This window comes from Euphorbia lathyris, chromosome 1 (genome assembly GCF_963576675.1).
Source record: "Euphorbia lathyris chromosome 1, ddEupLath1.1, whole genome shotgun sequence".
In the NCBI taxonomy this organism is placed as follows: domain Eukaryota; kingdom Viridiplantae; phylum Streptophyta; class Magnoliopsida; order Malpighiales; family Euphorbiaceae; genus Euphorbia; species Euphorbia lathyris.
The window spans coordinates 36,483,369-36,500,689 of record NC_088910.1 but is presented as its reverse complement, the minus strand read 5'-3'; the positions used below and the strand labels follow the sequence as shown (position 1 = coordinate 36,500,689).

The 17,321-nt window shown below is 34.6% G+C and overlaps 2 protein-coding genes across 2 annotated transcripts; both read left to right on the top strand.

Moving 5' to 3' along the window:
- Positions 1-275: 275 nt before the first annotated feature.
- Positions 276-7,520, top strand: LOC136228001 (DEK domain-containing chromatin-associated protein 1). Its single transcript, XM_066016833.1, has 11 exons — positions 276-1,080; positions 1,193-1,226; positions 1,975-2,054; positions 2,492-2,551; positions 2,726-2,836; positions 2,925-3,005; positions 3,097-3,168; positions 4,818-5,358; positions 6,584-6,681; positions 6,775-6,805; positions 6,886-7,520. The coding sequence occupies exons 1-11, from the start codon at positions 556-558 to the stop codon at positions 7,047-7,049; spliced, it is 1,797 nt and encodes a 598-aa protein (XP_065872905.1). The 5' UTR covers positions 276-555; the 3' UTR covers positions 7,050-7,520.
- A 1,083-nt stretch (positions 7,521-8,603) lies between these two features.
- Positions 8,604-12,754, top strand: LOC136227996 (omega-hydroxypalmitate O-feruloyl transferase-like). The gene is made up of 3 exons (XM_066016820.1): positions 8,604-9,484; positions 9,564-10,040; positions 11,629-12,754. Exons 2-3 carry the CDS (start codon positions 9,597-9,599, stop codon positions 12,487-12,489), a joined length of 1,305 nt encoding a protein of 434 aa, XP_065872892.1. The 5' UTR covers positions 8,604-9,484; positions 9,564-9,596; the 3' UTR covers positions 12,490-12,754.
- The last annotated feature ends 4,567 nt before the right edge of the window (positions 12,755-17,321 follow it).

The following is a 17,321-nucleotide window of genomic DNA, read 5'->3' as shown; positions in this document are numbered from 1 at the left end:
ATCCTAATTGATTTGATTTTACTGTTGATTTCAAGGTTTAGTTTTTTTTTTTGAAAACGGAATAGATTAATTATTGAAATCCCAGTTGATTTCAAGGTTTAGGTTTAATTATTTAATTATTGAAATCCCAATTGATTTTACTGTCCATTTCAAAGGTTTAGGTTTAATTATATAGAATAATACCAAAAAGAGTAACGTAATTAATAATACTATTTTATTAATTTTTAAAAATTAACAAATAAGGGAGGAAGAAAAAGTACTGTAGGTATTGAATTTATTTTTGAGGTTTGCCGGGAGGGAGCCAAAACATCCTAAAAAAAGCCCGCTCTCAATTTTGGCATCCAAAACCAAAATTTTTTGAACCCCGCTCTTTCCAATTTGTGTATTGGATCCCGCCCTGTCTTCTCTCCCCTAAACTAATTTCCAATCCCTAGTTTCTCACTCTCTCTTCTGCTACTCACTCTCCAATTTTCCCTCTTTCCGATCTCTAGGTTTTTCATTTAGCCACTTTAGGGTTCTACTTCTTTCATTTCTATTTTCGATTTCCCCTTTTCGATGGCCTCCGAAACCCTAGAGGAGAAGAAACCAGAGGAAGAAGCTCCCGTGAAGGACAAGGAGGACCCCAAAATTGAAGAACACGAGGAACAATCTCAAGACGACAGCAAAGAAGAGGAGAAATTGAACAAGGAACCTCCTGAGGGAGAAGTTCCCAATGAAAATCAAGACCCCGAGGAGAAAGATGTTGAAGACAAACACGAAGATGAAGAGGAAAATAAACATGAAGATGAAGAGGAAGACGAAAATAAAGATGATGTAGCTGAGGAGGAGAAGGAAGAAGATGCCGAAGAGGAGGAAGAAGAAACGACCAAGAAAGCTAAGCGAGGTGGCCGGAGCAGTTCTTCAAGGAAGCGGAATAAGGAATCTTCTGAGAAGAAACAGAGCGAAGAGTCTGTAGACAAGAAACAGAAAGAGCCTGTGACTCCGAGCAGTGAGAGACCAACTAGAGAGCGGAAGATGGTAGAAAGGTATTCTGCTCCAGAGCCTGGGAGATCAGTAAGCAAACCGCTGTCTATTGAGAAGGTGAATCCTCCATAATATTTTTCCTTTCTATTTAGTTTTGAATTGTCTGTTTGGCAACCTTGGGAGATTGAAATTGGGGCTATTTTTAATCAGATTGGTTTTTCTTTTGCAGGGACGTGGCACACAACTCAAAGATATTCCTAATGGTACTCTTCAATTGCTTTAGAGGTCCAATTTTCCTTTTGGTAACTTGTATATGACTTGTGTGCTACCAAGGTTGCTAATATTTGGATAAAGTACATCTTCTGAGGATTGGTGGTTTGTTTGCTGACAGACTGTTTTATGATTAGATTCCAAGACTTCCGTTTTTCCATTTTCTCCCATTTCTGATATCTTTTTCCTGTTTATTTTGAACCACTTGTGGTTTGTTTGCTATCTTGCATCTAGTTGATATATTTGATTGCTCTCTCATTCTAGATTTTTGCAATGTTATATCTGGAGTCTATTTGCATCAGACTTGATTTGATTAATTCTGGTTTCATTATTTTAAAAAGTCATTATCAACAATATGCACCGTATTTACATCAGATTTTTAAACAATAGGGGTCCTCAGACTGCAAAGTTAAACTGCAAATCAATGTTGTTCTGTTTGGTATGTTACCAAATCCTTTATGAATATAAAGGAAATCATCTAGAGAACTTCAACCTGTAACCTTTCCTTTATACATTGCTGATGGGTTCAGATACTTGAAATCCAAAAGAATTGGGATCCTAGATAGTTTGATTTTTACTTTTCACCACAGCTGTAGTGCATTTGCTGCACTAAAAATAAGATTAAAATTTCTGATATAGCTGACTAAAGAAAAGAATGATTACATGATGCTTTTTACTTGTGTTCAACTATGTTATTCCTACATTTAATGTTTTTTGTTTGATTCTTGTGAACTGTTTCAGTGGGTTTCAAGTTGTCCAAGAGAAAACCCGATGACAATCTGCAGATGCTTCATATAATACTTTTTGGGAAAAAAGCAAAGGTGCTAAATCAACCTAGTATTACAAGAGTCCTTTTCCACTCAGATTGGGTCTTTGCATCTGCGCTTCTTCCATGTAGATTATGGTTTCATGAATTGGAAGTGCATTAATGCAAATTTCACTTTGTGGAAATTGGATCCTCCCTCTTTTGTTGTTACTTTTTTTTTTTGTATATAGTGATTGCTTTATTTAGAGGGCGAGCCTTGGCGCAACGGTAAAACGTTGTTGCCGTGTGACCAGAGGTCACGGGTTCGAGTCTTAGGAGCGGCCTCTTGCCAATTAAATTGGCAAGGGAAGGCTTGCCCCCAATACACCCTTGTGGTGGGACCCCTCCCCGGACCCTCGCTCAGCGGGGACGCGTAATGCGACCGGGCCGCCCTTTTTTTATAGTGATTGCTTTATTTAGCATTGCCAAATTACTTGTGTTTGGTGTTTTCAGGCATACAATCTGAAGAAAAATATAGGCCAATTTTCAGGCTATGTGTGGGCTGAGAATGAGGTGGTTCATCTCATGAATAAATTTTCCTTTCTTATATTTCCATTTATCCGTGCATGCATGACTCCATTCATACATTTGTTCTTCATAATTGGGACCTATCAATTATGTGCACGTGGAAAAATTATGTGTTACTTATGGAAACCTGTTTTTATTGCTTGTTTCATATCTATGCAGGAAAAGCAGAAAGCAAAGATAAGGGAGAAACTTGACAAGTGTGTCAAAGAAAAGTTGGCTGATTTTTGTAATGTACTTGATATCCCTATAAGCAAGGCTACTGTGAGAAAGGTTTGTAGTATATGACAAAATGCTAGTTTGATGTGATATTTGTTGCCTATTGTAAATGATGGCATTTTCTGACTGCGTATGTTTTCAGGAAGAGCTCACTGTAAAGTTGTTAGAGTTTTTGGAATCTCCACATGCTACAACTGATGTTTTGCTTGCTGAACAGCAACAGGTTCTGTAACTTTTTTAGTTGCTTTGTAGTCGGGTTTTTTTTTGTTTTTTTTTTTTAAGTTATTGAAAGTTGGTGTTTACTTTTATTCCAGAAAGGCAAGAAGCGGAAAGGTACACCAGGCAAGAATGCAAGCCCAGGAGATGATTCAGCTCAACCAGCCAAGGTAATGAAGTATCTTGCATTTCAAAATATTCTCTCTCCATGTTTCCTATGATTTAATGCATGTAATGAATAAACATACTTTATAAAATAACATGAGATATTGGGTTTATCTCTTGTGGTTCATTTCATTGCCTTCTAGCTGCTTTTTATGTATTAAAAAACACCTTTCATTATATAATAATTACATCAAGTCCCTTTCTCATTCTGTTGTTGTTGCAACATAAACTGACATAATTGTGCCACATCTTCATATTTTAATGGAAGCATTTTAGTTACTCATTTGTTACTATTGTAATTATTATTAAACTATTGCTACTATAATTGCTTTGGTATTCTAAGACATCAAGTCCAGCCGTGCTTTTATTTATTATCTACTTGAATACCTTTTTATGTAAATATATAATTGTACCAGAAAGAGGGCGAGCCTTGGTGCAACGGTAAACGTTGTTGTCGTGTGACTGAGAGGTCAGGGGTTCAAGTCTTGGGAGCGGCCTCTTGTCAAAAAAATTGGCAGGGGAAGGCTTGCCCCCAGTACACCCTTGTGGTGGGATCCCTCCCCGGACCCTCGCTTAAGCGGGGACACGTAGTGCACTGGGCCGCCCTATATAATTGTACCAGAACACAGCTTAGTTGGTATGCCATTATCAAATGTTGGTAGGGGTTTTGGACTTGACAAGTATGGTATATATACATATATATTCTCTTTGTTTTTTTCATGTACATATTTACTCACTGCTTTCCTTTGAACATTCTCAACCTTTTACCCTTAGCTAGGTTTACTTTTTCCAGTTACACTTCCTCATACATCTAGAGGGACATGAACATAAATGTGCTGAATCACAAGCACTTACACTTCTTTGTTGGTACATGACATTCTTAATGTGACTGCCCATGGCTGCATATTTCTTTACAAGTATCATTTCCAAATTGCTCAAGTGTCTAGACTGAGAATGTGCATATTTGACTGATAATGACATTATATGACTGGAGTCATATTCTTGTTATTTGTTAAAGTTTAGTTCATTTATCAATTCTCCAAGCTGAAAAATTTTCAGCATGTTTTTTTGTTTACTTTCCTCAGCCTGTGTTACATGGAAACTGATACTGAATCTGGGAAACAATATTGACAAACAGAAACATGTAAATAATGAAAATATGAGTATATCTATAAATTTTTAAATTATAAGAATGTATGATTCATTTTTTTATACATAAAAAATTATATACAGGTCACATAATAAGCTGAAAAAGAGATTTTTTTAATGTTGGAAGCTTGTAGAAGATGATCTAGTAAATATGAGGGATTTACTAAACATGTGATTAACACTACTCCACTTTTGGAAACATATTACATACTAGGAAACTAGTTTCCAGTTTTAATAAATTATGGGAGTGTTAGCCGGAACATTTCTGAGAGTTTCAGTTTCTGAAATGGTTATGGATATGTGAAACACTTTAAAATCAAAGTTTCTGTGCAACATAGTACTCAACAGCTAGTCCAAATGATAATTGATGTTCATGACTTGTATTTCAATTCAAATCTCAGATGTACTGTAACTCATCTCCTTTCTGCTACATCTTTGTTGTGTTCCATTTGTATATTTTTTAATGGAAGGTTTTGTTGCTGACTTAAGTTACTGTGCTACACAGAAAAGGAAGCGAACACCCCAATCTGGAGAAAAGCGGAAGCGATCATCTAAAGTTGATGTGGATGAAGATGAAGATAAAGTTGACTCACCAGAAGCTAAGGATGCCAAAGATGACTCCCAAGAAGATGCTGATGATGAAAGTGGCGTGCAAAAAGAAGAGAGTGATCAAGAGGAGAGCAAATCAGAAGAAGAGGAAGATGAATCAAAGGAGCAACCATCAACTCAAAAAGCATCCAAAAAAAGTTTGAAGGAGACCTCGGGAACTAAACACAAGGAGAAAGTCACACCTGCGAAGAAGGGAACTCCTTCAAAATCTGTAAAAGCTCCTACAAAGTCTGCTAAAAAATCGTCTGACTCATCATCAAAGCAAGATGCTGATGGAAATTCTAGTTCTCTTTCTAAATCTAATAAGGGATCTGCATCTAAGAAAAAGAAAGTTGAGAAGGAAAGCCCAAGAGACCAGAGCCCTCCCAGTAAGGACAAGGGAACCGGAAAGAAACAGTCTAGCAAGTTACCAACAAAGGCTTCTTCCAAGGATCAAGGTGCGTTGTTATCTGTCTAGTATACTTTTGTACCATGGTAAGTGGTTTTTTTTTTTTTTGAAGAAAAATAAGTTTCATTAAATGGAATCAACATACAAGGAATGTAAAATAAAATCTGGAGGGACAATACCCCACTCCACAAGTTCTGGTAAAGAATGAGAAGACCTAGCTAAAGCATGAGCCACCCCATTCGTAGAACGACCTATAAATCTGACATAACTGTCATTGATACTAGAAATAAGATTTTTTTATAATCGTCTATAATTGAACCATAAGAAGAACAAAATTATGCTTGATGAATATGCTCCACCACTGTACTGACAGCGCATCTAACCCCACCTCCACACCACCCAAACCCTTGAGTTTGATCCACCTAAGAGCCTCTCGAATACCAATAACTTCACCTTCTTTGACCGAAAAGTTTCCAGCAATACGAGAACGAAAAATAATAAATGGTTTGTAATTTTGGACAAGGTTCATTAAAATGCCAACTGCTCGTGGGTTGTCTGTCCACGATAGTTCCGGGCTAATAGACTCATGATGATGGGTGAGCCTTTCCAGTAGAGCCCACTTGAAACCTGTTTTTTGGATCTACAATTAGACTATTATTTGAAACTGCCTCTTCCTCATTTAAAACATCTTCTTTCCTTTCACGTTTTACTTCCATAACCACATTATCTTCTCCATACTCATATTTTGACCCATGATTTATGCCTCTTTCATAATCAACTGTCATATTAATTATTCCATTACCATCGCCATTAGTCCCACGATTAATGCCACTAAGTGTTATGTTTCACTTTCAGGTCAACCATGTTATCTTTGTGGATTGAAATGGTTGCATGTTGTCACTTATCTGCTGAAATGTATATACATGGTGTGGTATGTAGATTTAGTACATGCATATTGAAGAGTTGCTGCGAGTTTCAGATGTTTGTTGTATGGAAGCTCTGTGAGCAACATAATTTCACAACATATAGCTAGAGAATTGCATGTCAGCTTCTTTTTTCATTTATTGTTATTTTTTTGGCATGTGTACATCTCGGTGTACATTTTATGTTTACTTGGATTTATGTATCAGCACATTTTCTTTCATTTAAATTAATACCCAACATCATTAGTTCAGTGGTCTCTCTCACACTCTTTATATGTGTATATATATCATTAAAAGTATATGTTACACAGTATATCACTGAACTTCTGATTTTTTTATGTTTCACATTAGGTAAAGCCAAATCGAGCAAGAAACCAAAGGCAGAGCCAACTGGAGAGGACATGCATGCAGTTGTAGCTGATATTCTGAAGGAAGTGGATTTCAATACTGTAAGTATTTTCCTTTTTTTCCTTGCATGGATTTGAGCATTTGAGTTTTATCGTTATGCTGGATCTAAATATTCCGTTTATGTCGCTGTGCAGGCTACTTTATCAGATATTCTCCGACAACTTGGTATTGCTTTCTTCCATTATTATATAAAACATGTCAATCCATCCAAAAGTCATCTCTAACCATACTTGTTTTCATATTAGGTACCCACTTTGGTGTAGATTTAATGCATAGAAAAGCAGAGGTTAAGGATATTATAACAGAGGTGATAAACAATATGTCGGATGAGGAAGATGATGAGGAAGAAGTTGAAGACAATGCAGAGGCGGGTGATGATGCAGACAAGGATGAAGATAATGATGCTTAGTTCATTTCAATGTTGGTGATTAGTTAGCCTTTTCGAAAACGAGGTATGTTGTGTACTCTGTATAGAGCATTTCCAGGGGTTTGGAATAATAGTTACTGATGACACACATTATTACAATAATGTGGACTCGGCAACGTTAATCCTGAAGAAAAGACCCCACTGGTTTTGTTCCTTTGTACCATAAGAATTAGCAACAACTTTCTCCGCACAAGTAGTGTCTAGCTGACCTTAGTAGTTCTCTGTCCCAGCTTTCCCTTCAAATCATTTCATCTTGTGAAATGTCTTTTAGATGTATTTATTGAATGACCCACCCTATAAATTAGTGAATGATTTTCTTTTTTTAATTGATTGGGAACTCTGATGTTGATTGGATAGATTAGTACTTTAATTTGTTGTACCATTTGCTGTGCTTTGGAAACTATAAACAATAGTTGTTTATGTTGTCAAATATAATAGTTGGATTAGAAACTCTTTGTTGTCTGGACCTGCTGGTGAGCCAAGATAAAAATAATAATTGGGAAGTTTGATCTATTGCTTTATGCCGTTGATTTGCAATCATTCTTAAACTTTGTACCATTCTTAAACGTTATTAATTATGCATCAGATACAGTTATTCAGGTTATCAATATTAGAATTTTTTATTATATTGTGAATGATCCATTATGAGTTTGCTTTTGTATAAAAAGGGCGGCCCGGTCGCACTACGCGTCCCCGCTGAGCGAGGGTCCGGGGAGGGGTCCCACCACAAGGGTGTACTGGGGGCAATCCTTCCCCTGCCAATTTATTTGGCAAGAGGCCGCTCCTAAGACTCGAACCCGTGACCTCTTGGTCACATGACAACAACGTTTACCTCATGAGTTTGCTTTTGTATCTCTTTACAATTTCAAGCGGCTTGGCACAGCACTGGATATTTTTTTGTTAAATTTTTCATGTTAAAGGTAATTTGAGGTTATGAAAAAAATTGGTGTTTTTTTTGTTTGCCCTATCGAGAAAACTGAATCGTACTTGGTCATACACATAATCGTACATTTCAGTACAAAACTGACAGTGGTTCACGTTTATTTGGAGGTTTCAGGAAGAATGTATATATGATGAATTCATTTATGTTTTGTGAGCGTCCATAATAGTGCTTGGAGAGTTTAAGTGGCGGTTAATTATTGGAACCATTTATTGTTAGAAGTTGACTGCTATTTGTGTTCCAAGGTGCCTGGATGGGTGTGACCGCATGACCAAATTTAAGGAATTTATATAAATTCTTAAATCAAGATGTATATTTTAGCTTTGTGCAATTAATGCTCGGTTATGCATTCCGGTCGGTGCTGGCACCTGTATTTCCCAACCAAACTTGGCAATTCACATGTAGATCAATGTATTGGATTTATTTTTAAATCTTCTTCCCATATAGTAGACTTTTCCTTGAATTTTCAAAATTTTCCTCGTGTAACATCATTATTTAGGTATTAATTGCAATTACGAATGCTGTACTTGGATGTTTGTACAGGCATCGAACTTGATTGGGTATTTCACGTGGTGCAAATTATAAAATAAGATGGATGGATTGTCCTTTGTGATCTTAATTTGACAAAGTGAGATTAGGTCTTGATTTCCCAATTACTTAAAAAAAGATGAATTGTACCCCAAATCCACCACAGCGAAAAAAGTAGGATTAAAATGTTTCACCAAACAGATTATTAAAAATGATTTTCGATTTTAGTCTATATGAGACTTTACCTTTTACGAGTTTTTGTCCTCCAGTAAGTTCACGAGATTTCTCTCCTAATTTCAGGTTCTTAACATGCAGTTGCAAGATTATAACCGTTGAATATGTAAAGTGAAACAAAACATTGACCATGTAAAGTGAAACAAAACATTGACGCCGATTTAAAATCTCCCACATGATTTAAAACTGTGTATTTGGTTGATCACTAAGTCTGAGATTCTACTATTAACATAATAAAACAAAAACAAAAAAATAAAAATGAATATGATCTGGATTAACAAACACAATTGAATATGGATAAATAACTCGAAATCCAATAAAGTAAAATAATCAAATTTTGGACGCCAACCCCACCAACCAACTCTTGGAGTCACTCTTCTATCTCACGCAAGCCTTGCTTGCTGGTAATATTTTGGTTTCCTGGCAAGTAGCCTACCACAACCCATATGACCTTTCCACCATTTCCAGAAAAAACAATCAATCAATGATTTTCCCCCATTTTCTCTCTTAATCTTAGTTAGCTTCCTCCATTAATGTCACATTACGTATTATTCTTATTTTTTCAAAACATCAATTCAAACCTGTCTCTTTCATGAGTATCAATTTTTGTTAACCAAAACAAAATATAGTCAAATCTCCTCTCCCTTCTCTTCCTATATAATTCCATCTCCATTCCTCTGAAAAATATACAAGAACAAGGCCTCTTTCTTTTCAGGTATCTTTTCCTTGTCAATTAATGATTGAGTCTATTTGATAGCATGTGTTTTATCTATTAATTGAAATGATGCTTGCAGGATTTACAGTTTAAGATTTAAGCAGTATCATCAATGGCGGCAGATAGGGGTGTTAGTTCCTTTCAGCTCATTGTTAAGCAGAGTGAACCTGTTCTAGTTCCTCCTGCAGAGGAGACAGAGGGAGGTCTTTACTTCCTGTCAAACCTTGATCAAAATATTGCGGTAATAGTTCGTACTATTTACTGCTTTAAGTCTGATAAGAAAGGAAATGAAGATGCTATGGAAGTTATTAAGAATGCTTTGGCAAAAGTTCTTGTTCATTACTATCCTCTTGCGGGGCGATTAACTATTAGTTCAGAAGGGAAGTTGATTGTAAATTGTAATGGGGAAGGTGCTGTTCTTGTTGAGGCTGAAGCTAATTGTGCAGTTTCTGAGATTGGTGACTCTACAAAACCTGATCCTGAGACACTTGGGAAGTTAGTTTATGATATTCCTGGTGCTACTAACATTCTTCAGATTCCTCCTCTGGTTGCTCAGGTTTTATTTCTGACTTTTTTCTGATCTTTACTGTTTAAATACAAGTATTATTTTGTCCTTGAATCTAGTTGACACTTGCTATTTGAAGTTTTTATATTAGCTTAGTGTTAATAACAGTATCCTGTAGAATATTCAGAGCTGAATGTCCCGCGGACTACGCTCAGCCTTTACCTGCAAAATTAGTGTCTGTCTGCCTGTCTGAAATAAGATTTTAACTACAATCTGATCAGTAGAATAGGGTCCTACTCCGTAGGGTGCGGACGACCACTTTTCGAAGATATCTAGTTGATGTCCGGTCTTTGAGTTCTGATTGTATTCTAACACCTGAACCTAATTATACTCGGATACTAACTGTTAGTCTAAGGCTGTAACATAAGCGCATCTAGTTGGACACTTGCTATCTGGAGTTCTTTTATTAGCTTCTTCAAGTCTTGATCCTTTTTAATAAGAGTAGCTGTAGAATGTTCAAAGCCGAATGTCCTGAGGACGAGGCTCGGTCTTTACCAGCAAAACAAGTGTATGTCTGCCTGTCTGCAATAAGATTTAACTTCAATCTAATCACTAAAACGGAGTCCTAATCAGGTTAGGGTGCGGACGACAACTTAACGAGGACATCTAGTTGATGTCTGCTCTACGAGTTCTGATTGGATTCTAGCACCGGAACCTAGGATACTAACTATCATCTGAAACATAAGTTGTTTACAGTTTTGTTCAGGGAGTTTCTCCCCTGTGTAAAATTTGTAAATTTTGTGTTAATTTAGAGATGCTATTGTGATGAATAGTCAATGGTCATGCACCGAGCATATTTCGTTGGTTTAGAAGATAGAAAACTGAAGTTCGATGCCAGGTGACTCGATTCACATGGGGCGGATTTGTCCATGAATCTAGTTGAACAATTGCTATTTGGAGTTTTTTTTATTGGCTTCTCTTGATCCTTTTTGCAACATATTATTGGTTAGTGTCAATAGAATATTCAAAGCTGAATGTCCCGTGGACGATTTTCGTTTACCTGCAAAACAATTCTGTCTGAAATAAGATTTAACTTCAATCTGATCTGTTATAGTATGAACAAATGTGAACATAGTTAGCTGTCATAGAAGAATTCCAGGCAGCAATCAAAGGAGCAATTGTAGGGATTAGTATATTTGTCCACTTCCTATCCTCATTCTTGTATATATATGTGCATTCTCCTTCAATTTACATGGTATCCCATGTATTCGTGTGTTTTACATGGTCTATTACATGATCAATAAAATGGAATCCTAATACCACCACTTCATGAAGATATCTAGCCGATGTTCTGTCTTTGAGTTCTGTATCTTCTGATTGGATTCTAACACCGGGACTCGGATATTAACTATCAGTCTAAGGCTGTAAGATCATCTGAAACATAAGATGTTTACAGTTTTATTCAGTGAGTTTCTCTCCTAAATCACATGTCAGGTGTAAAATTTGATCATTTTGTGTAAATTTAGAGATGCTATTGTGATGAATAGCTAATGATCGAGCACCGAGCATATTTCATTGGTTTAGAAAAGAGAAATTTCTCTTCAGAATTTGCATTAAAAAAACTGATGTTGGATTCCAGGTGACTCGATTCACGTGTGGTGGATTTGTTCTTGGATTATGTATGAATCACTGCATGTTTGATGGTATCGGTGCAATGGAATTTGTGAACTCATGGGGTGAAACAGCCCGGGGTTTGCCTCTAACCGTCCCTCCTTTTCCTAATAGAAGCATACTAGAAGCTCGAAACCCGCCTAAGATAGAGTTTACACATCACGAATTCGCTCAGATAGATGATATATCAGCTACCACCAAGCTATATGAAGAAGAAATGCTTTATAGGTGCTTCTGTTTTGATCCTGACAAGCTTGAAAAACTCAAAGCAAAAGCCATGGAAGACGGAAGTTTATCGAAATGCACAACTTTCGAAGCTCTCTCAGCCTTCGTGTGGAAGGCTCGATGCCAGGCGTTACAAATGCTGCCTGATCAAGAAACGAAACTGCTGTTTGCTGTTGATGGACGGTCTAGATTCGTGCCACCGATACCTGAAGGGTACTTCGGAAATGCAATAGTGTTGACAAACTCTATATGTAAAGCAGGGGAGTTAGTCGATAATCATCTGTCGTTCGCGACAGGGTTAGTTCAGAAAGCAGTTAATTTAGTTGATGACAGTTATATGAAATCTGCCATAGACTTTTTTGAAGTTACAAGAGCTAGACCATCTCTGGCTGCAACTCTGTTGATCACAACTTGGTCTAGGCTATCTTTCCACATTACAGATTTCGGGTGGGGAGAGCCTGTTTCGTCAGGGCCTGTCGCGTTACCCGAAAAGGAAGTTACTCTTTTCCTTTCTCATGGGAAAGAGAGGAAAAGCATAAATGTGCTTCTGGGATTGCCAGATTCTGCTATGCAAACATTTGAAGAATTAATCATGCTCATCTGAACATTCACAAAGAGTACAAATTACTGAATTTATGTATTTTCTGTTTATTAGAGATGATCTTTTCATACTCAAAAATTTCAAGTTATTATATCAGTTGAAGAAATTTGATTCTTGTCATCTCTATCAGTTGTTATATGTGTATGTATCTCAGATTCTATGTGGAGCAGTTTTAGATAAAACTCAAGGCATAGTTTCTGAATCAATCTTTAGCTTGTTGAATGCTTTTATTTGTACTGTATTTTCATCTCAAATATTAATTACTATGAATCCATTTCTTTCAGTTTAGTTGAATTATTGATTTCTTGGTTATTCATTATTGAGTGCCTTTTATGTTAGTAAGAACTTTTATAGTAAATTTTCAAGTTGAGTGATGATAATGTTAATAAGAAAAAAGTTAAGCAGACGACTACGGTGTAATTTACCCTATTGATAAGCTATAATTTTTATTTTAATACAATTCGAATCATTAGCTTAATCCAAGTGGAGTGAGATTCGGAGGACATTGTTTAAATCTAAACCTAAGTTATATTGTGTTCACCGCGATGATTTGAACTAAAAGGAACATAGAATTTCCAAAATAGGCATCTATGAGAAAGAGGATAAGAAATATTTTGTTTCCGATATCAAAATGGAGACGTGAGAAGTGTAAATTCCTGATATTTTATGTTTTTTTTAATATACACTATTTATAATATATTACATATGAAAGTGGAAATTGAATGTTAAATGTTCGTTTCTTAAAGAAAAATGTTTAGAACGATAACGTTATATTTTTAGAAATATATGTACTTATGAAATATAAATAACCAGTTTTTATAATCATTTTCTTTTTTTTTTGGTTCGTAAGTGTATCCACCGTCGACAGCAGTGGCTATTCACTTTCGCAGATGGTTTGCACCTCTATGGGTGGGACTGCTGGCCACGGAAATTATATATAAATAAAAAGTTTCTTTAAAAAAAATATAAATAAAAAGGTAAATTACACTTATGATCATTAACTTTACTTTTATTAATATTATCACTATCCAACCTCAACACCATAATAAAAGTCACTCAATTTTGTGTTTTACTAATATAAAAGTTTCTAATGAAAATAAATGACCTTAAAGTGATTGTTGACGATATTAAAATAAAAAAGTTTAAGAATTAAAGTTGTTAATTAGAACCTTCTCATGAAACATTTTTTATTTTTCACAATTCCTAACTAAATATACTTAAATGACTTCAAAACTAAAATGTTTAAGAATTAAAAAGTTGTTTAAAATATTATTTCCATAATATTTGCAATGAAGGGTTAATGTTATTGGAGTGGTCAAAAGCTAAACGACTTTTATCTTAGTAAAAGACAAAGTTGGATGACTTTTATCTTCAGTTTTAAAATTGAGTGGTTATGATGTTAATAAGGGAAAAATTGAGTGGTCATGAATGCATTTTATCCATAAAATGTGTGTGTTGAGATGGAGATTTAGGGATACCAATGAATATGAGTTTTGCAGTACTCGCTATTACCCGATTCTAAATGAGACTTTTCAAATCCGGTATATAAAAGGGTTTTGGAGGGGAATGAGATCTAAAAATAAATAAAATACACGTGATGAGTATGAGAGGGGAATGAGAATACCCATCACGGTATCCTCTATCTGTTATTTATTTGATACTTTATACTTTTTACTCCTTTGAAGATTAATGAACACATTAATAAATAAAAAATTTCAATATCAAATATTTGATAGTTTCTATTGTTGTTGACTTATTTATTGGGTTATTTATAACTTTAAGTATTTGATTTTTTTAAATGGTGAACGACATGGGAATCAATTTTTTGGAATATTAAGTTTATGTGTATTTTGTTAAATTTATAATTTATTTATTATTTAATTTATATATTTAAATAGATAAAGGTATTCATAAATTACATAGAGTGGAATGAGAATGAGATTAGGAATGTTGACTTGTTGCGAGGATAATAAAACGAAATGAATAATTAAAAATATGAAAAGATAAATGTACAAATATGATATGACATTACTCGTGTGTATTCATATGTTACCATCCGAGATTTGTGTGAGGCTGGGATGAAAAGATTTAGGATTTATTGTGAAGTTAATCTCTTAAAGCCAAAGTGGAAATTAGTTATATAGCTGGACCTAATTTTTTTCCTCTATTAAGTACCAATAATTTTTAGGGCTAATTACAAATCTAGCCCAATTAAAAGGGTCCATTTACATATCTAACACACTTTGTTTCAATATCACCAAATTAGACACTTTCATCCACTTTGGACAAGAATACCCATATTTCTATTCGATCCATTCTTCTTCTTCGATCGATTCTTATTCTTCTTTCTTCTTCGACCGAATCTTCTTCTTCGTTCGATTCTTCTTCTTCTTCTTTCTTCTTCGATTGGTTCTTCTTCTTCTTCTTCTTCTTCCGTTCATGCATTCTTCAATTTCTGATACCAATCGTTTGTGATTATTGAAGTATTATGTTCAATTTCCCGTAGAAATGGTATGTTTTTAGCTTAAATACATGTTTTTCTTGCTAGTCTTGCCTCTTTCTTCATCTGTAATGGTATTGTTTCAATTTCCTCTATTTTCCACCATTTTCCGTCAATTTCCTCCATTGTTGTCGCATTTATGACGAATTTATCGCATTTCGTCACAAATGCGACACTACTTCACAAATGCAATAATCGCTGTCGCATTTTGTCGCAAATGCGACAACTTGCTGTCGCATTTCATCGCAAATGCGACAACCGTTGTCGCAGTTGCGACAAATCTTGTCGCATTTGCGACGAATTCGTCAGAAATGCGACATCACAACAGTTCAATTGTTAGATTTTTTTTTCTTTCTTATTTTTTAAGATTTCCTTCCTAATCCTCTTCCGCAGACACTAGTTCTTCAAAGGTTGAACGAAACAAAATTTCTTCTCTCTATAAACCACCGTCTTTTTGCCCGTTTGGGATGACGAGAAAGACGTTCAACATCTGAGAAAGAAGATGAATTGAAATGAGGGTATTCTTGTCCAAAGTGGATGAAAGTGTCTAATTTGGTGATATTGAAGCAAAGTGGGTTAGATATGTAAATGGACCCTTTTAATTAGGCTAGATTTGTAATTAGCCCTAATTTTTGTTATCCAATAAAACACTTAATTTTTTTAAAATGGTATAGTTACATATTTTTGGTGCTGAAGTCCTTTTCTTTTTGTTATGTTTATGTTTACATGGAATTAAATTAAAATCATATTGTTTTACAGTATGAGATTGAAATACATATCAAACAAGAGCTACTCGCTAAGAAAATGAAACACTTTCAAATGTTTTAATTATTTATAATAATAATAAAAAAAGGTTTGGGAAGAGAAAAGAACTAAAATTAGGTTTGTTATAAAAGTACTTATAAATATTCAATGGAACAAAAGATATAATAAATACTTAGACTGGGAAGAAAAACTTTAGTAATCACTCTATTTTTTTTTGTATGTAAATGCTTATATTTATCATACAAATACAATAAGAAAACTAGAAGGAATAAAACCTTACAAAATCTACAAAGGGACGAAAATGCCTACAAAGAGCATGAAAAACCATAAAAGGTATAAAAAGCACAGAAAAACAATGAAACATTAAAATCCACAGAAGAGTAAATGCATTCCGATCTTCATCACTCAGATCCTTTCGAACATTCGGATCAAACTTATAAACTATACACCCAATTTTTCATATTTATTAAATTATTCCAATTTGTCTAGATAGAAGCACAGTAACTAAGTCCAAATAAAATTATCTCAATGAAAATATGTATATTTAAAATGGAGTATAAAAGAATATATATAGTATTTATTTAGAAAAGTACATCGTTTTAAGAAAACAAATAATCATCAATTAAAATTTAAGTTCCATCATATACAATAAAACTTAATTGAAAGAGTAACCAATTAAAGTAGCCGATGAATCTCGTATCGAGTAATTGAATTCACATTAAAAAAAACCAATTAACCATAACCTCTAGCTAATCACTGTATGTTGAGAGTTGTGTTTGCTGTGTTCAGACTAAACAAAAGAAAAAAAACTTGCGATTTTGTCAAAATGTACATATAAATGCATCCATCGCATTCATTAGCCAAGTTGACAATTTAACCAATTTTTACCTGTAAATAGCAATTTCATCATTTAGGAAAGAAAATTAGTTTTCTAAAAGAAAATAAAAAGAAAGAAAATTAGTTTTGAGTTCTTCCTACAAAAGTGATTGAGAGAGAACTAGGGAGAGAAATTTGAGAGTTCATCATCTAGATATTTCACTCGTCACTTATTGTATATCTCAAGTTTGGAAGTACATCTTATGTTGGATTTTTCATAATTTACATCAAGTTAGAATATGGTCCTAGTATATTATATACTTATATAGTTTGATAAAAACAAAACAATAAATCTTATTGGCCAGTTCATGTAAGGGTACGATCAATCATCATGATTGATTAACGAAAGGGTACGTTGAATCCTATTGGTTCATTAATGAAGAGGTACTTTATGGATGAAAAGACACATTGATGGAAGGTATATTTACAGAACACAAATTAGAATTGGTCCTCTCTCTAACCTATAAAAAAAGTCATTTTCTCTCTATCTAGAAAATCTGTAGAGTCTAAAGGGTTAAGCAAGAGAAATACAATTATTGTGATTCCAGAAGAACTCAATTATAATCGTTATGGATCAAGTTACACTCTTCTAGTTGTTATTAAGTGTTTGTGAAAACTATTTTATTCAAATATCTGGGCAATTATGTTTATCTAATATTATGATGAAATCTAAGATTTCTAACACCTTAGACTT